Genomic DNA, 21,117 nt, shown 5'->3' with positions numbered 1-21,117 from the left:
TTGTCCTAATGAGTCCTGATGTTTTGGGCAGGGATCGTACCTGAAATGTGGAGATACTGTTCTATAGGGTTATGTATATTAATTCAGATTCATCACATTTTGTTTTGCTCATAGGAACATGCTAAAACATGCTAGATGTATTTTGGTAAACAGCAGTAATTTAGCGAAATTTGAGAGCAGAGACTCTGTGGTGCACATGTGCTTGTTCGTGTCTTTGTGGGTATGAGGCTGTTGTTGTTTTGAGCTGTGTGGTCACTTTATAACGGATGCTGTCAGAGCCTGCTGAGCCCATTACCATAACATCTTATCAGTGGCTTCCCACCCTCCTCTCCCTCAACCCCTGACCTTGACTTTTGTCCAGGCTAGAAGGAGCTACAATAGGCCGTTGTCTCAGCCCGGTCAGCATGGTGGTCCATGGCACACAGTCTCATCTGTTAATTGAGGTCTCACCTAACGGTGTCGAGTTCTACCAGCAACTCAGGCCGTGAAAACAAGCCTTGAGAGAGGCCGCTGACCTCCGCTAGGGACCTCATGAATTTTTCATCATGACCTTATCTGGAAACGGCCCTAAAAAACCCTGCATTCCACTAATTAGATTTTTTGTTGTCTCCGTTGTCTTCGCATGCTGTTACCATGGAAAACATGTTGACCTTGAATTATGTAATTAAGTCAGATACGATATATCGTATCATTCGCCTCAGTGAATTTGGCGTACATCCTGCCGTTTATTTCCTGCCCAGGTGCAGTCTGTACTGTGGGAATTGTCCCTAACTGCCTCTCAATCAGCCCATCAAATATGGCCAATAATATGTGGAATCAGCTTGTTCAACATCTCCTTCCAAAACCAACGATATTAATATGGAGGATGTCGGCCCATTGTTGCTATAATAGGCTGTACTCTTCTGGGAAGGCTTTCTGTTAGATGTTGGAACATTTGCTGCCATTCGGTATTGATGTTGGGTAATCAGCTCCCTTTCTGTGAGCTTATGCTGCTACCACTTCACAACTGAACTCGCTCCTAATCATTTTGACCCTCACAATCACTTCCCTTGCGGCTGACAGGGCAGAAATGTGGTGAACTGACTTGTAGGAAAGACGGCATCATATGATAGTGCCAAGTGGAAAATCACTATTCTCTTCTGTACAACCACGCATTCTGCTGCTGATGCTTGTTACAGGAGATTGTGTGACTTTTCTTTTTTGCTTATGGAAAACCAGAGATTGTGGGGGGGGGAGCACAGACGAGACGATGGACTCTTTTGGACGCGTCTGGGAGAAGATGGAGGGTAACAGGGACATGTTCAGTCAGATGAGAAGATACCAGTTATCCCCCATTAACTACCCCCTGATTCTTCCTCATCAGCAGCTCTCCACCCTTGCTCTGTTTCTATGACACAAGAAAGCGTGGCTAACGGCCTAGCGTGCTGCGGGAAAAAAAAAAACTCATTGTCTCCAGAATGATGTGAGAATATAGATCATTCCGGAATGGATAAGGTGCCCAATTTGAATAATTCATGAGCATAATCAAATATTGTTGATTGTTTTGGCAGGTCAGTCTGCACCTGCTACCTGCATTATCATTCCTCATCAGCAGAGCGAGGAGAACAAATTATAAATCTATTTCCCGGACTAATGTACGTCATTTTTGCCATGCATTCTCACAATATCGCAGTAATAGGCGGCACAGTGTACCTTGATGTCTACCGTTAGGGGAGAACGTGTCAACTAGCCCCACAACTAGCGGCCGCCGTGCATAGTTACCGTGATTCATCATATTGCTAAGCTCTCAACATAGAGTAATAGGTGTCGAACGGCAGTAGACACCCTGCCTCCCTAAGTACACATATAAGGTACTTCATTCTTAACAACTTAATATTCAAAACAGTAATAGAAAAACTAAGACTTCAGTACAGACATAGAATAGCCTTCTCCTTACAGTAAGATAATTTGGGTCTTCACATTGTAGAAATCAGTGCAGTTTGAGAGAGAAAGGCCCTGATCTGGAAAGAAGAAGGGCCAGCTAATGTCAATGGAGGATATCGGAGTTAGAGCAGGAGTGCTTTTAGCCGTGCTCCAGAGGAGAGCTTTCAGGGTCGTCTAGCTACCATCAAGCCACGGGCCCCAGGCAGGCTTCCTAGAGCTGCAGACAGCTGGAAACCGCGTCCATCCGCCACGGTGCTGTGTTTGACTGATGTCCCGTGGAGTGTTATTGACCTGGGAAGCTACAGTCAGAGACGGATGGGTGAGAGCAAAAATGTTGCTCAAAAATGACCAGGTTCACAGAAAACGGATCAGAACCCTCAGAATTCTGTACGTCCTCTGTGTCCGTCCACGATTTGAGTAGGCAAAATGCTAGACTGTGATACTGTAGTATAACAACCTAATGTGCTTTCAATGCCAAGCCAGGAGAATCACATTCGAGTGCCTGTTATATATCTAAAGGTTATAATACCAGCATCTAATCAGAATGTCATTCATCCAGTGGAGCCCAGGAGGCTCAGGTGGCTACAGATTGTGTAACCCATCCACCCAATAGATAAGCCGACAAGTACAGGGGAGTATAAGTTCCCCAGCATGTAGCCTGCAGCAGTTGCACTTTCATAAGTGCTCAAGTGTAGTGAGATCTACATTGGACTTCAGTTTGCTGTTGAGTAATTAATGCATGGCCAGTAATACAGGCAGTTAATTCTTACTGAGTAAATGCAACCACGATGTATCATTATTATCCATTTTGCCTCTGTATTTCGTTTTCGATTTATGTTATATTGCCTTTGTGTGCAGTGTATTGGTGTCATGTCACGGACTGCTTCCAACGTGCATTCCTACAGACGCTCGTGCAGCAGAACCAATCGTGCTGAGATGCTAAAACGGTCCACAAAGCGCCGCTCACAAACGATGGACTTTTATTGGGGCGAATCGCTGAATGTCGGCTGCATAGCCCGTCGTGGGTTTGCCAGGCCTACCGCAGGATATGATGTGTAACGTTGTTAGGGCCGTCGCCATGGACGCGTCACCAGGCAGCGAAAATCGCTGCCAGAAAAAATATTTCTGCAGCAGAGTGGGCCTGTAATTGCGGAGGAAGTGCGTGATTACCAGTGTGGTATAAATTACCATGTTGGAGGTGAACCGTGGCCTGAGAGAACGGATTTTTTTTCCCCGCTCTTCCTAATGGCCATGCGTGTGAGTGTAATCAATCAGGCCTCGTTGTGCGAACTCTCACTGGAAGGCACAAGTATTTTGGCCACTGAGTGCTGGGACTGTGGGCTTAATTGGCAGTCTGACATCTCGGGGCGCACGATAGGACTGCCCTGTGTTAATTGGGGAGTGGGGGTCCCCTTGCAGTCCAGCCACTAATAAGCCCATCCCACAGGGCCCACTCGCCTGCCAGGCCCATCCACCTCAGTTTATTCACCTGGGCGTTTTTCTGGGATCTGAGAAATCAGAATGCAATTAAAGGGACCTAATGAAGTTCTTCACCCTCCCATTTCAATCGTGTTTTCAGCTCAAAATGCGTTTTGTTTGCTTAAATGATAGTCTTTGGTGTTTTCCTTGGCTTGCACACTCTCTGGGTCCCACCGCCTCGGGCTACCGGCAGGGGCAATGTGTCAGGTGTTGTGGCAGTGACCCATAGCCCCGGGTACATGTTCTAGCCCCAGCTCCTCCCCCATCCTCCAGTGATTAATTAAAGAGCGGAAGTCTCTTCACAATTTCGTAACAGACCCAGATAAAAATGAGTGCCAGTCCGCCATGAATCTCTATTAGGCGATGTGGCTTGTAATGATATCATTTCGATTACCTCACAGTCACGGTGATGAAGTGGGCCGCGTAAATTATTAAGGCTCAGATCCGCACGGGTGCAGCTCAGGGTCCCTGTCCTCACCGTCCGCCCTGAGATGGTGCTGGAGAGTTCTCTTTTTTTGTTTGGCGAAATGCAAGAAATCCTGTCTGCTTGTTCTGTTGGGTGTCCCCTTCCACCTTCGCGTTTTCTGTAGCTGCTAATCCATAACAGGCTATAGGGCGGTCTAGATCAGTGTTTCCCTCAGGGACCCCCAGCCGGTCCACGTTTTTGCTCCCTCCCAGCTCCCTGTCAGACAGTCCACATTTTTGCTCCCTCCCACAGACTGTCTGGGGGTCACTGAAGATTGGGGTGAGAAACACTGGTCTAGACAGCATATAGGGTAGAAGACAGCATAGGGATCAAGGCTGGGGTACATCCTGGATGGGATGCCAGTCCACACTTGGTCACATATTATAGGCAATTTGGAGACACTAATTCACCTAACTGCAATCTTCCAGAATGTGGGAGGAAACTGGTATACAGGGAGAAAACCTACCTGATCAGGGGGACTTCATATACCAAAGCTCAGGTGTGATTATGTTGTAATGTTATAAAAATTTATCATGTATCATTAAAGCTCCAAACATTCATCCATAATCCAGCCACTCAGCCAGTAGAGGGTCACCTGGAGCCTCTCCCAGTACTCTATCACAGGTGCCTCATTAGCACAACAAGTAGTGCACTGCAGTAACAATGCAAAGGTTGTAGGTTTGAATGCCAGGGAGCACACAGAAGTTGTAGCCCTTCTCTCCACTGTAAATGACTTTGGATAAATGTATCAGGTAAGTTGAATTTGAGTTGAATTTGAATATCACTGGGCACCCACACACTGGATAATTAAGAACTACAAAATTATCTCACTGCATGTCTTTGGGCTGTGCAAGGAAACCCACGTAACTTAGAGAGAATATGCATATTGCACAGAAACAGATTTGGGAATAGAACCCACAACCTTGGAGGTCCAAAGCTCTGTGCTACCCTCTGAAGTGCTAAGCCTTCCTCATTATGTTATGTTATCATGGAATTAATAACATTTGACATTGCATATCTCCTCTCACCTTTCTTTTATTCGTTCTTTTAGTATTTGTGTAATTTCACCATGTATCCCTTGTCCAGCATGGAAAGGATGGATAGCCAAGAAAGTGCAACCTTTATAGTGGACATAGATGACTGCCAAGAGAGCATTGTTGGAGTTATAGTGAGATCGTATTCCTCTCATTTAAGGTGATTTGTCTCCCCCTGCCCCTCTCGGAGACGTGCTAATTTTAGACTTCCTATCAAGTGGCTAATGACAGACGTTGGCGATGCGGGACAGATGATTTCAGGCCGTGGGAGCAGTCGGAAAGTGACCTTGGCCGTCAAGCCCCCGGTTTCGTCTGGACAGGCGATAACGTCGGGAAGGGCACGTCGCCACAGGAACGGCTAATCGTTGAACAAGAGCCAGTAAAGCAAACTTTCCCAAGCCGTACATATGAAAATTGTTCCAGCTTTCTGTGACTCACGGTCCTTTATGGTGTACGACTGATTGACTGTGATGCCCGTTTTCATACGCAGGCTCACACTAAAAGGGTTATTCGCAAAACGGTGCCCTCTGTTAAACATGCATCTCCATGAACCAATTTGTTACAGTCTTTACGTTGGTCAGACCAGAGCTGTCGCCATAGCATCGTGTCTTATTTCAGTTTGGGCTTGGCAATGTAACGGCAGACCAGGAGATAAATGTTCACCAAAAGAATAGAAGATGACATCTAAGTGCATGGAGTGATCCCCAGCAGATGCATTGTTCATTTGGTTTTGCCTCTTCAAATATTTAGCTGAGCTTGATACTCAGAAAGCAGAAGAACTTTAGTATAATGGCTGGTCAGATGTCTTAATCCACAGAAATAAATATACCACCATAGATTATTGCATACTGATAATGTTATGAGACCACATTTGCCTTATAGACAGTAAATTCAGCCATCATTCTTCGTTAAACAGGAAGAAATATTGGGTGTTATAAATAATGTCAAGCCTCAATAGGATTACAATATTTTTTCCAAGGTCTCTGTTGTTGTAAAAGGAGTGATAATGTAATGAAAACATTTTGATCGGTTCTACGTTACAGAATGAGCGCTTGTGTTCTGAAGAGACCTTTTATCTGACAGTATTGCGGTGTCAGAGAGATGCAGTCCAATCAGCATTCAGACAGGCACCTGCAGGCCTTCTCAGCCGGCTTCCCTGAGCTGGAAAGGTGTAACTGGCAAGACGTACGTCTTTTATGGGCCAGTGCATGTTGTGTTTATTTTAAATTTAGTTTAAGCCCCTAGAATTTCTGATGAATCCCCTCTTATTAAAAAAGGATTAGGAAGACAGGGCTGGTGGAGGGACAGGCGTCTGTCACTAGATCCGCACGCAGGGCAGGGGGTGGTGCTAGTTCTGGGGGGGGGGGGGTATTCGTGTGCGAGCGATGTACAGTCAGAGGGATTTCATTGGCAGAGACGGGCAGAAAAACAAATGCCAAGGGGTCTCCGTTCCTGGTCCCCAGGGGCCCGAGATCTGATCGTACAGAAAACATTTTAATTAGCTCCAGACAGACACTTGAGACTACAGGTAGATACAAAGAATGACTTCACAAAGTAGCGAAGGGTTGGGGCTGTGTGGAAATGGGACCTTCTGATGACGCTCTCCATCCCGTTACACGCATGGGTCACTCCAGGAGCATCATTTGTGTGTGTGTGTGCGTATGTGCGAGCGAGCGGGTTTACCTATCCTAATAATAATAAATGTCCCCATAACGTGATAAATATCCGTTTTTTTCCCTTATGGGGACCGGTTTCCTGGTCCCCATAAGGGAAAACTCTATTTTATAAAAATCGGTGACTGCTATGAAAAAACTAAATGCAAAAACTCTTGTATTTTGTTTGGTTACTTATGGTTAAGGTTAGGGCTGGATAGGGGTTAAGGTCGTTATGTTGGGATTAGAGTTTTCCCCATAGAAATGAATGGAGAGTCCCCACGAAGATGTAATTACAAACCTGTGTGTTTGTGTGTGCGTGTATGTGTTGGGAATAGGGTTTTTCCCATAGAAATAATGGACAGTCCCCACAAAGATATGAATACACATGTGCATGGGTATTTTTGTGTATGTATGTATGCATGTGTGTGTGTGTGTGTGTGTGTGCGTTTGCTCATCCCTGGCAGGCCATAGTGCTCACCATTTCTCCTTCATTCCCATTTTTCTGAAGCCCTTTATGGAAATCTGGGCTATATGCAGCATTTTGACGGCTCAGGATTAGAAAGTGCTGGAAGAGTGTAGAGTATTTGCATAGAATGCCACGGTGCCAGGTCGGATCGGTTCATACAGGCCTCCCACCCCGAGGGGATGTTTGCTTAAATCCGGCTCTGTTTGTGCCTTTTGTGTGGACTCCGCAAGTTCCCGCACATATATGGCCGTTACCTCTGGGAACTCCACCCCCAGGCTGTCCAGATGACTGACTGGCTACAGTCGACCCTTTGAGAGTGTGTACTTATGTGTGTGAGCCCTGTGATGGTTTGCTGCCATTCTGACACCCCCGTGTATGGACATGCCTGCAGCTATGTCAGTGTTCCACTCCACAACTGATTGCGCATGTAGTATTACTGCCTCTCCAGCATAGTTTGGAAAAGTCGTAAGGCCAAGGGCCAAGGCATCATAACCACATGTTAGCGTAGCATGCTCTGTGTTACACAGTCATTAATTTAAATAAATGGTTGAAGATGGAAGAATGGCTGGCTGGATGGATGGATCATCTCATTGTTTAGTCTCGTGGGCTGGTTCAATGGGCAGCAGTCTTGATCCTACGTCCAAAAGCTTGTGGGTTTTCTGTATTTGAATGTTCTTTCCATGATTCACAGAGTTCTCCTCTAATTTTCTTCTGCGTTTCGGCGAATTGGCATCTCTAAATTCCATAGATGCTGTATCCTGGTATGGACTAGCATCAAATCCAGGGTGCAGTGCCGGCTGCAGAAAATTTTGATCGGGGTAGCCATCAGGGGCCAGTTATATTTATGGGGCTGAGGGGGGGAGGTTACTAACAAGATCCGTTCCTTAAATCTGACTTTAAGTAGAATTTGTAGGTAAGTTGGAAAAATAATACTACAGTGAATAATAATAATTCTACAATAGTAATAAAAGTTATTACATATAGTACTGTACTGTACCTTGAGTTGATGAACCGCTGAAGCCGCACAATGTTTTCATGAGCATCACAAAGTATTGTGTCCGTCTGTACTTGTAATATACAAGTAATATTGAATTTGTAATATAATAGGCTTTATGGCAGTCTGTTCATACGTACAAGTTGTGCGTAAGTATCTTCTTAACCACTGGACTGCCTTCCATGAGGGGGTGGTCCCCGGGACCCCCTCGGTATATTTCGACCAGAAGACCACCAATGATGGAATAGACTATTATCCATTAATCATCTCGTGATTTAGCTGGAGGCACACCGGGATCGACTGATCGACATGTTGGCCAGCTCTCGTTTACAGATTTAAATGCTTTAAATATCTTTTTTCATTTCTTGGTGGGGGGGGGGGCAAATGGGGTGGCCACTAATTTACTTGGGGGGCCATGGCCGGGCCTTAGATCCGCCCGTGCCAGGGTGTACCTCTGTCTTGTGCTCTATGCATGCATGTATGGATGGATGTTTGTTACACAGATAGTGGTTTCTTATTACTACCTTTTAATGTACGTTTTAATAGCACGCTTTCACTTTGCGTTAGCAATGCAGAGTACAGCTGGTTTTTTTTCTTTTCCTCATGTTTAGAAGCCATAAGGATTGATTGCTGGTGATGGAATTCTCTTGTTCTTTTGTTTCACTTGACAGATGTAAATTGCCTTTGAAATCTACCATTTTTTTCCAGTAGTCACCCCATCTATTCAAAGGGAGCCAACCTCTTTTACAATATTCTGAGTTAATTTGAAGCGGAAATGGCGACAATGCACACGGGCAGCTCAATGAGGGCATCCATTCCCGCTCTGACTATGTTTTTGTTTATCTTCTCAAACGTCCTTTGAATCGCTGTCAACTCCAATGACTGAATTCCGTCTGGAGAGGATATCAGCTTAAATTACATTGTTCCCTCTACAGGATGTGACAAACACTCCGTAACCTATTGTTTTTATCAAGCTTTTCTCCAGAGATTACAGAGTCACACTGAACTACTGTACGTGGATGTCATTTTATCATTGGTGTAAGACGTCAGTGGAATGTGTTACCCACTTTGTGGCCCTGGTATGATAATCTGCCAATTACTGCATTAATCTGTTCTTTTTCTCTCTTTCTCCCCAATGCCTAAAATAGAAGTGGAACAAAAAGGTAATGAAATACCTTTCACACTGAATATTCCTTCTCTTATGTTGGTTAAGTCGATGACACATGGGGGCGTTCCCTGTCACGCCGTTTGTTCTCGATGCCCCCTTCCATTTTGCTGCTGAGTGCAAGCTTGTACCCGGTCAGTGCTGAGAATCTCAAGTTCACTCTGAAGAGGCTGTGGAAGCAGCAAGCAGCAGGTGGCGCAGTGGTTAAGGAGAGCTACTATCTACCAGGAAACCACAGGCCCTTATCTTGGATTGGGACTCTTTGCTTCACTATATATATATTTGAACCTTTCAACTGTGTGTTCTTTCTAGATCACTCCAAATGCACCCTAAACGGCTGCGACGCCTGCTGTCCGTTTTCTGGCAAGGTTTTGCACGTAGTCCCTTAGCAAACCAGAAGACCAGAGCTTGTGATAATCAGCAGCCCACCCAGTAAGCTGTCAGCACTGTGAATTGTGGCTAAATTCTTAAGAACCTCCGTGTAGTCAGCGACAAGTGGACCCAAACCATGCACCCCCTCCCATGCTTGCTCCCCCCCAGACAGGCACTTTTTCCTACCAGCCAGTCAGACTGGTATTTATTTGCGCTGCACTTGTTTAGCAATGCGCTCAGCAGCAAAACCATTCATTTGGGCAGGAGTGTAAACCTCGCCAGCTAAGCTGTTCCCGTTTATTATTCCTCAGCAAAACCTCATTTCTGTGGTTCCTCTAATAAACCCCCCCCCCCCCCATTGCCTTCTCCTTCACCTTTGTCTCCTTCCATTGCTTAAGTGTCTGTTTGAAGCACCTGTCACCGAACGCCTATCCTTCATCTAGAGGGGGCTTTTAAAGACTTCCAAATGGTAGCGTATGGCAGTGTTTCATCAACAGCACATATCTTGAGGTGTTATTTATGTGCTGGTGGACGACACGCCCGCTCCCGACAGATTACGGGGCCCTAACATGCCCTCCCCGGGCCGCTGACTGCACCAGCTGTCTCCACGGTGCGCCAGCGACATTGCCAGTCGCCTTCAAGTCATCGGGGCTATCGTGGCATTTCCATACGTGCTACCGAGACTGAAGTTCAGACAGAGCAGGGGGGGGCTCCTGCATTTCGCATTTTCTTTGTGTGCTGGGTGTAGGTTGTGCTTCTGTCTGGGGCCATCACCTTGTCCTGAATCCCTCTGTTAGTGACAGAAGGCTTTTCCAACCCCAAATAGTCCCTACTGCCTCCGCCAGCAGGGGGCAATCATCATGTTCATTAGATAAGGGCACCGAATGTAAGTTACAAGCAGAGCAGGAGTGTATTTTCTTGTCATATAAACAACAATTAAATTCAAAAATCAATTTAAAAGGAAATATAACTATAGGAGTATAAATACTATATAAACATATTAATTATTATGTATGTATTTTTCCATGTATTAACACAAATCAGAATTCACTTTGGTGATAATATTCAGTGTGGATGAAAGCCAGCTGTACTGTTACATCACAGGAGGCTGTATTTATGTTTAATCTTCCCTGTGATCTGGGCCACAGCTGCGTCCACCTGCCACATATTGACAGTGAATCAAAATCATTAGTCTTTTCTTGACTTGATTACAGACCATTGTGACCTCCAAAATGCATGGCATATTCCGAGAGGCGCTATCAGCCAGCAGAAAGTGGACCTGATGAGTGTTTGTTTATTTTCATTAAATTCGTTACGGCGCTCGTAAATCCTGAGTGGTGTCACACAGAATGGCAGGGTTATCCGTCGAAGCCCCGGGTCCCTTCTTGATAACGACGACATCATTTCCTGTAACTGTAACTCACCCATTGCTCTATCCGTTCACAAGCACATAACCATCACTTACACTTCCCGCTTGCATCAGCTTGGATTTCTTTGTGTGCTCCCCATAGCTGAGATGTCCCGACTTCTCTGTTTGAAAGAAACGATGCGCACACTCTTTCGTGGTAACTATTACTGTTTTACAGGTAAACTCTAATTATCACAAAATTCAGCAACTACGAAGGAAATCCACCCAAAACGGCACTGGGCAGGCATATTTTCCTGAAAAGTATCCCAGGTGTACTGAAAATTGCTGTCCTTGAAACCAGCCTTAGGACAGGAAAGCCTTATAAATCAGCCTTAACCCAATGTCATTGCTTGATCTATGACTGTTTGAAGTAACACATTAACAAACGGCAGATAAAGCAAGCATGAAATAATGTTTATATATAGATAATATCTGACAAGAAATAGTAAGCAACACGTCAACTGAGAAGATTAGGGGAAATTCCGTCACCTTTTGGGTCAAGGTGGGTGAACACTGAGCAATAGCGCTTCACTTGGGCTGAATATAGGCCTGATTTTCCCCTTATTGTTTAGGGATTTTTGGTTCTAAAGGGAAGTTGTCTCATTCTTCCACCCTGCCTTCCCAGTTTTCCTGTGTCCAGGCTTGCTGAGGGGAGTGTACCAAAGTGAACACCTCTTCGAGTCGGACCACCAGTCAGGCGCCTGGTGTAAGGATCCCCTCCAAGCTTCGGATAAGATCTACTACATGCCATGGACACCTTACCGGACGGACACACTGACGGAGTACTCGTCCAAGGAGGACTTTATCGCGGGCCGGCCCACCACCACGTACAAGCTTCCCCACCGCGTGGATGGGACAGGGTTTGTGGTTTATGACGGAGCGCTGTTTTTCAACAAAGAGCGCACGCGCAACATCGTCAAGTTCGACCTGCGCACACGCATCAAGAGCGGCGAGGCCATTATCGCCAGCGCCAACTACCACGATACCTCACCCTACCGCTGGGGCGGCAAGTCTGACATTGACTTGGCTGTGGATGAGAACGGCCTGTGGGTCATTTACGCCACGGAGCAGAACAATGGAAAGATAGTGGTCAGCCAGCTGAACCCATACACGCTGCGGGTCGAGGGGACATGGGACACGGCCTATGACAAGCGCTCTGCCTCCAACGCCTTTATGATCTGCGGCATCCTCTATGTGATCAAGTCCGTCTATGAGGATGACGACAATGAAGCCACAGGGAACAAGATCGACTACATCTACAACACCGAGCTCAGCAAAGATAGTTACCTCGACATACCTTTTCCCAACTCTTACCAGTACATTGCCGCCGTTGATTACAATCCCAGAGACAACCTGCTTTATGTATGGAACAACTATCATGTGGTGAAATATTCCCTGGATTTTGGGGTACTGGATCAAAGACCAGGTAAGTCTTTTTAATGCACCTTGAGTGTGTAAGACTGTGCTGTGTATGTATTTCTAATAAGCTTCCTCTTTGATGCTGCTTAAGAAGAAAAGTAGTCATGGGTCAAATCATCTGAGGTGGACAGTTCAGGTCCGGAGAGTAAAAATCCAGACCATGATTTTATTTCAGCCAACCAAGTTGAGTACTCTGTGACCGTGACTCTTTATACTCAGCTGATTGGTTGAAACAAAATCTAGGTCTGGATCTTTACTTTCTGGACTTGAACTACGTACCTTGAAACCAGACTCATTTCAAGCCAGAAAGGCAAAAAACTTGGACTAGTAAGTCAGCCTTATCTCAAAGACTGTTGAATTGAAGCGAAAGTAGAAAAATAAATTGGGAGATATTTCTTGGCCATGATCTGGGCATATAAACCAGTTAGGTATAATTCAGAACATGAGCCCAGGCCTTGTGTGGTACTGCCACTCTGAATAGTGAGTGTCTTAATAGATAATTAGGGCACGGAATCAACGAAGTGTGAATTCTTGTTTAGTGTTAACGCAGAAGCTTGGTTCTGTGTGAAGTGCAGGGGATGGTGATAATTAGGCACACAGCTCCTGTTCACCTCTCCTACTTCAGCCATTTAATTATGCTGCTTTGCAGAGGTAGGAGCCAGATCATCATGGCCGACGATAGAGGCCGCAATCAGAGCAATAACATCTGCAGTATCGGTGTGATGAAACGTGTTTATGTCTCTCGTCTTGTACAAACATATGCCTTCATGCTCTTCCTGGTCATTTTTGAAGGCATGGAGGCAAAGACCTGTGCGTCAACGCTTGTGATTAATTACATGAGAAAGAAAATGGGAAAAAACTAAAAATGTTGTCACACTAATTAGTATCCTGCTTCAGCTATCTAGCTGTTATTTTATTTTATATTTTTCAAGAATGTTTTCATTTTTATCTCATGGCTGTATAAATCTGTAGGTAATATATTGGCTAAAGTGCCTGTCTGGTTATGGGGTCCGATCCCAGGGGATCCCATACTGTTATCCCTTTGAGAAGGAGGCGTAAGCGGCTCCTGATGCAGTAAATTGAAAGATCCGCGCGTAAAGCTGTCAGTGGTTTGAGCTCACGAATGAGCAGGGCTGCTTCCTTAAGTGTAATTGCTTCACACACCTTTTAAGGAGAGACACTCTTTGCTTCACACTTTATTAAATGACGGCATATTAAACAGCGCTTCTACATGCATCTGGGACTTGCACTACAAGAAATTATCTTTCGAGATGCTCTGCAAACTTTGTTTTTACCGATCACCTCTGAAATAATGTACTAGCTTTTCTCTGGGGGTTTCTGGCAAAGATACATCGCTATTCAATGGACTGACCCCTGAAGACAGAGCTGCTGACGATGGGGAAATAGAAATTAATAAATGGAGCGAATGCTAGAGGCTGAGCTTCTCCTGTGGAAATGAGCTCGTGGAATGGTTGCATCTGCTCCATCTCTCGGATCGGATTGCGCTGTCAAAACTGAACAGCCTTTGGAATATAGCATACATTTAGCTTGATAGTGTATCTGTTTGGAAGTGTAGCATCTCCATGTAGCATGCCCATGTGGAAGTCCAGTGAATATCACAGGATATAAGGATGCCGTGGCTACTGATAGTAAAGATACATGTCTGTGTAACAAACAGGGGTGGTAGTATCATGCTGGTTAGCAGGATGCAAGCATAGCATCTTAAAAATACATGAAGATAGGTATCAAATCTGTGTGAAACGTCAAAATTCATATCTTTATACTGAAAAGATATCATCTAACACAAGGATAACACCTCAATGCATAGCAGAATACTGGATAGCATGTGCATGTAGCGTAAAGATGCAGATCATCTCAGTGTGGTGTATGAGCGTAGCGTCTCCCGTGGATGTAGCATAATTAGCTGACAGCACCTTCTGAAGGTGCACTGGTAGCCCCAACAGAGGCACTGCCACCTGCGCCCCTCCAGGCGCACCATGCATGAGCGGGCATGGCACCAGAGCGTGCAGAAGGGGGCAATGGAGCGGAGGGGCTGGGTGCTCTCCACAGCTGGGGGCTCAGTTTGGAGCGGAGCCCCGTAGTGGCTATGGCTTCACAGCTCAACACGAAGGTTCCTCAACACACACCCAGCTATCAGACACCGACAAGCAGGGGCATTAAAATTGGGGGGGTGTACCCCCCATTATTTCATCTGGATTCATTCACTCCCCCTCCCCAATAAATAGACCTATGCATATAAATTATTAAATTGCGCCGTTGCTGAGGAGGCATGTTCCATTGACATTCTATATTCAACCCTTAGGTGGCCAGGCAATGTGTCACGTGATGTGTCATGTAAAACGTTGTTAAATCCCTGAGCCCCTCCCAGGCAGCACAGGGAATGCCCTAGGCCAAAGCAGAATGACCAGTGATTGCCATGAATATTTCTTGATGATCTTCAGCATCTCGAGTCTCAATAATGCACTTCCACTTCCTTTGCGTGCATGTGCATTGAGGTATATCTGCAATTCATCAATCGATCTTTTTCTGTACATTGCAAGTCGCAGGAATGGAAGGTTAATAAGTGTTTGTGCAGCCGCATGGATGGAGACGCAGGTACGCTGTTGTACTGTGAGAACGATTTCCGAAGCTGTCGGACCAGTCGCATATTAACAACCTGTTTGAGCCCAACTCTGTTATGAACACTTTCGGCACGCTTCACACATACAGCAGCCAGAGTGAGTCGATGACTATGTTTATTTATGTTTATTGGTGTTTATTGGAAAATCTGCCTCTTCTTATCTTTCTGAAAGGCAGCATTACCCTCTCTGCAAGTCATTTCACAGGAACGTTACAGAGGCAGCCGAATGGTGTCAGAGCCGTCCATGGTGGCATTGTGTTCATCAGCCGAGAGCTCATTGGTTGCAGGCATGGCAATAAAGACAGATGGATTAGATAAAATGCTATTCATTTGTCATTTATACTGGTACAAGTACAGGTACATGAGATTTTTTTCCCCCTATATTATATCCCCTCTGACTCTTCTGTGACACACACACACAGGTTTGTAATTATATCTTTGTGGGGACTCTCCATTCATTTCTAAGGGGAAAACTCTAATCCCAACATGACGAACTTAACCCCTACCCAGCCCTAACCTTAACCATAAGTAACCAAAGAAAATGTTTCTTTTTTGATTGTAGTCACAGATTTTAATTTGATTGAGTTTCTTCGAAAAAATGGTCCCTACAATGTCAAAATAACTGGTTTTTATCCCATTGTGGGAACATTTCTCTCTCACACTAAATAAGAGACTTTTGGCATTTTTAGTTTTTTGATTACATTCACAGATCTTTGTGGGGACCTGAAAAATGGTCCCCACAACATCAAAATAACAGGTTTTTATTACATTGTGGGGAATATTTGGGGTTATAGCATAGGGTCGACCTTTTATCTGGTTCTTCTGGGGCAGTATTCACAGTTGATGGTCCAACAGTGATACGATGACTCTATCGGCCATGGGATTGGAACCAACAACCAACATTTGTGGGAGTTTTTTTCAACAGAAGCCCCCCCCCCCCCCCCCACACACACACACACACACACACACACACACACACACACACACACACGCACACACACACACACACACACACACATACACATGTTGTGGCCTGGAATTGACTTTGTGCTCTCCATGACACTGTAATGGATGAGTGTTTGGATCATTATTGGATGGATGAATTGGTGGATGGGAATATTTCCACATGTCCACACAATCTTGAATTACTTTGATTGTAAAAGCAAGTACTATGGTTGAATTCTGCAGGAATCTGTATATACAACATTAAACAGCACTGTAAGGTAGTAGTCGACGGTTAGCTGTATTGTTTGTTTCGTTGTTTGTGTCTAACACTCTCACGGCCCCCAGCAGGGTTTTCTAGGGGCTCCGTGAGAGACAGCAGCTTGGTTGGGTTTACATGCGCTTTACTCTGCTTGTGAAGAGCCTGCTTCCTTATTCTTACAGCCTGTTTTTAACAGTAATTCTTCCTGCCTCTTGAAGTCGGTCTTCAGACTCACTAATTATATTTTTGCATCGTGGAGAAATTGGTCCTGGGAGCTAATTTTGCGCAGACCATAATGAAACGACTTGCCCGACGCTCCAAACACCTGCCTCCAGTCTCCGGCAGGATGTCGCCGTAATCAGCCAATCCAGGGTGACGGGCAGAGAGTCTGCACTCGGCGCTCCATCATCGCTCGTCTGGCCGGCCCATCCGGTTTTCAGTGTGCGCCGGGGAGCTTAAATAATCACATGTAATGCCGCGGAATAAACCGTATCCGCCACACTTCACTGGTCCCGTCACAAGGCAGGAGGCCCTTTGGGATGTGGGGACCTGTTTGACACCAGTGCTGTGAGGAAAAACGTTCTATTTCAATAGTGAATTTTTTAGACGAGATTATGTGTAGCTGACATGCAGTCCGGATGAATTTGTGCCCTTTAAATGGCCTGCAGTGTATGATTCGTAGTGCCTCTGTTTGCTCTCTGATGGCTGTCATCCCATGCAGGTCATTCCCTGGCTGCTGCCCTCCTGGCTCTCCACAGCGCTCTACTCCAGAGGCAGTTATGGAAGATAGATGGATGATATTAACTTTAAACATAATAAGTTTCACTTATTACAGACCAGCTCGTATTGATTAGCTTTCAAAATTGTTTTTTTTTTTTATTATTTTATTCTAACGTTGGGGTTTTTTTCGTGCTTGGCGTGATGGAGGAGCAGGAACGACAAGGGCCTTAAAGCAGCCTGTCCACCTCCATCACTGAGCGGCAGAATGATGCATCCTTTGATCTGTCACTGGTCAATCCTGGGGGGTCAATTGTGCAGGTGTTTCCTGGCTGGCCGGCTCACAGCACGGCACGGACAGACCGTGAGACGCAGGTAGAGATAAGCGATCGGCCCAGTGTCACGGACAGGCCGGGCGGGATGAGGGACACGGTGTCCGTATTTGTCGACCCTTTCTGCCAGGCTCTGCCAGTGCTGACAGTGATTTGGCCGCCCTGTTCAGTGCCAGTGCGACATTTACACACATCTGCTCTGACACTTTTACGGCGCGCCTGATGTTTCACCCATGTCTTTCACTTTTTCTTTCTTCACGTATCAATCGCTCCCCATTCCATGGTAGATTTAGTTTCACTGTATTTTTATTTTTCAACAGTCCGCCCCCCCCCCACCCCCACCACCACCACCACCACCCGTGAGAAACACAATAAACACACAGTCAGCTGTGCTGTTCAGTTGGTCTTAAGATGATTAAAATGATAGAATTGCACTCCATAATGGCTAAGTGTGACTGACAATGACCATCTCAGTGGCCCAGGGAGGTTGCACTCTCCCGGCTGTGGGTGCGAATCCTGCCCCTACTATGTGTGGCACCTGCACATTAGATACTCTCTTGCCCCCTGCAGGTAGGAGAATTGGTGCTTCCACATTGCCTATAGTATATGCCCTGTAATGGACTCCTGGATCTCTCATACTCCATATTGGATAAACAGCTGAAATATGGATGTATTTATGTGTTTGCTGTTTATTCAGTACTGGTTAGTGGTGTAGTTATGCGGTTATATGATCTTTGAGTCTCCCTTTATTGTGCGCTTGTAAATAACAGTGAGAGCAGTTCAGGCACAGGGCAGTGAAAGGTCAGTTGTGCCGCATTGTGTTTGAACAACATGTCGCACATACACCTGGCAGCTGACACCCTGAATGCCGTGGAGGAGCCACCAGTATTTTCGGACTCGGCTTAATCTCGCTCCATGTTTCCATCTGTTCGTGGGCCACCCTTTGACATCTGGGGCGAGGGAGGTGTGGGGCAGGGCTGGCTGCGACCCCCCCAAATCCTGGTGGGACCATGTGCAGCGGTGTGGCTCCATCAGCATGAGTGCTGCTCTGCTTCATCGGACAGCTTCGTGTTCATCGAAAGGAAACGCCAGGGGCGTGAGTCCCAGCCAGCTGTTCCCGGCAGTGCCAGCTGCTCTGAGCCGCGTGTGCTCCGTGTGGCCGGCTTATACACCCCCAACGTGCGTCTCTCTGTGGTAAACTGCCCAAAATGAGACTCTATTTCTGCCTGCTTCATATCACTGTGTTTTCACGCTCCAAGTGACAGCGGTTCGCATCCCCAGTCCGCAGCCCCCCTACCACCTCTCCACGTTTTTGTTCTGTCTCACCACCTACACGGCTGATTTTGATTTCCAGCTGATTATAAAGCCCTTGATTACCTGACTTGAGTTGGGCCATAACGAAAATTTGGCCTGGCTGAGAGGGGAAGAGAGGACTGGGTTAAGAGCCTGAGACCACAATGCACAGTATGTTTGCATTATATGAGAATTTCAAGCTTCTTTTAGATTTGTAAAACGCTTTGAGGAACAGTTCCCTTAAATGCACCCTGTTCCTGTGCCCCCCCCCCCCCCCCCCCAGCCCCAGATGTGGGGGGGGGAGCAGTGAACATGGCAGAGAGGGTATCTAGCTGGCTGGAGTTACTCTCCTCTCATCCGTGGGTCACGTTTTACAGCTTCCTGCCATTAATCGTTTGGCTCGTGCTACTCTGTACGGGGGCTAAGGTTTCACGTATAAATTGATTCAGTTCTGTAAGCATTTTAGCAGTAAATGCAGATACCTGAGACCTTTGTATAGGTGAACGCCGCTTGGCCTGTCTCCGTTGTTTGAGTGAAGGCGTGTACTAAACCGCTATCATAATAGAACAGCTTCATAATTTATTATGTTCGTCACGGTGGCATCGCTAACAGCCATCCAAGACCCACCACTTTCACAAAATATATGGGGGGGAAAAAACAGATAAGTGGGTAGGAAGTGCTTGTCAGGCGTTGTGACTGTCGTGTGCACTTTTCCAAATGACATTTCTGTTAAGAGCCCCATTCTGTCGGTTCAGTTCAGTTCAGTTCAGCCTTATATAGTGCCTCACCTGACACAGTACCACAAAGTACTGCGCAGGTGTTGTGATGTTCCTTTAACGCACATAAAGGACACCATGTGTTTGTGCTTATTTTTAAAATTGAATGCATGCTCATGTGATTAAATGCAGATGTCAGGTTCTTAATTCGAGATGCCCGGCTCTTTTGATGGGCTCCTGTGGTGTCTCCGGGTTTGGGGTAGGTGGAGGAGACATGTAAAGTAACCGAACAGTTTAATGTAAAATATCAGAATACTCAAGACTCTCAATCTGCACCTTTTTCCCGAAACGTTTTGCAATCAGCTGCACAATTAATAGCTTGACCATTTTAATGGTGCCTCTTTTCCTTCTTCTTGTAGAAAGGTTCCTTCCTTCTTTCTGGAGAACAGTGGGTTATAAGTATGGTGTGTGAGTCTTTGCCCCTTGAATTCCATCCGGTATCCATCTAAGTCAGCAGTGTTCTTCCCCCCAGGTGCTGCTGGCGAAGGTCTCGTCCAGCAGATCAGTGGCATCCTACTGACTAGATGACCTCTAGACAGCTAGTTCATTCATACTTTGATGTAGCCTTTCAGCATGACAGGTTGCGATCCTATTTTGGCATTGAATTGGCATGAGTTTGGGCTATCAATGGTGCTGTTTTCTTATAACATAACTTTACATTAAAAGCAGGGTGGCAACACTGTGCTCTGACATGCCGGGTTGAGCGTTTGAATCCTTGCCCTGCTCTGTGTTTATGGGGATTGCCTGTCCTACTCAGTGTTTCCTGGGGTGTTCTGGTTTCCTTTGTGTGTGTGTGTCCCATGAGGCCATCCAATCCAGAGTGTCTCCCGCATCATGCCCTGGGATTGGCTACAGGCTCTTCCTGACACTGCAGTGGATGAGTGGTTGGATTATGCTTGGATGGATTGAATGAATGGATGGAAATATTTGCAAATACATATGTGTGTATTGCTTTGATTGTAAAAGCAAGTACTGTGGGTAAAATCTGTAGGCATCTGTAGACACAACATTAAATAATATTAAACGGATCACTAAAGCTGAAACTTAAATGTTGTTGCATAATTATATTAATTACAGTAAATTACATGTATAGAAGTTAAAACAATATATAAGTATATGTGTGTGCTTGTAGCTACTCCATCAAACTCTGGGGCTTTTTTCTTAGGCCGCCTCCGGATTGGCTGGAGATATTATCGCATTTCACATCCCTCCAGTGAGCTGTGGAATGGTCACAACTGCTTGGCACACACAAAGACCGTCTTGTGCTTTGATGTGGAAAGAACCGGAGCTTGTGGTTGAGTTTCGGAGATTGCTGATAAGGAACAGAAGGGATACGTTTCAAAATAATTTGCAGAGGAGACATCTAATTGTTCAGCGGCTTGTATTCCCATGAAAACTGATAAAGACAAACTTGCACCACTGGGGTGCATAAGCAAAAGTTTTTAATCAAAGCTGCATTAAAATTGTCTCCCCATATTGGACGGATTTGACAGGATAACTTTTCAAGTAGATAATTATTTTGACGCTGCGAGGGTCAGCGGATCTGGCAGAGAGAGATATCCGTGCGGGTGTCGTCAAGTCGGCCGTCTCGTGGCCCAGAGGCTCGCTTGTGAAATCCACCGTGTTTATTCAGCACCATTTCCCCAGATATGCCGAGTTTTGAGTGTCTAGCAGCAGTTGTCAGCCTTGCTTTGCTCTGCCGGGTCCCAGAAAGCATGAAGGTTCACACAGGCAGCAAGCAAGGGGATCCCACTCGTCTTTCACCGTCGTTCT

General features: G+C 45.8%; 1 protein-coding gene across 10 annotated transcripts in view; it reads left to right on the top strand.

Moving 5' to 3' along the window:
• Positions 1 to 21,117, top strand: part of LOC111842607 (adhesion G protein-coupled receptor L3-like) — a 179,562-nt gene that overhangs the window by 90,474 nt on the left and 67,971 nt on the right. For 9 of the 10 annotated variants that reach the window (XM_072697605.1, XM_023809355.2, XM_023809359.2 and 6 more), the window contains 2 exons: positions 9,166 to 9,180; positions 11,588 to 12,388. In XM_072697605.1, coding sequence (XP_072553706.1) covers positions 9,166 to 9,180; positions 11,588 to 12,388 — 816 coding nt within the window. The remainder of the gene's footprint in view (positions 1 to 9,165; positions 9,181 to 11,587; positions 12,389 to 21,117) is intronic. The other variant, XM_023809365.2, reaches the window with a different exon arrangement.

Source organism: Paramormyrops kingsleyae, chromosome 12 (assembly GCF_048594095.1).
Source record: "Paramormyrops kingsleyae isolate MSU_618 chromosome 12, PKINGS_0.4, whole genome shotgun sequence".
Taxonomy (NCBI): domain Eukaryota; kingdom Metazoa; phylum Chordata; class Actinopteri; order Osteoglossiformes; family Mormyridae; genus Paramormyrops; species Paramormyrops kingsleyae.
Note: the sequence above shows the minus strand (reverse complement) of the source record. Positions and strands in the feature narration are given on the sequence as shown.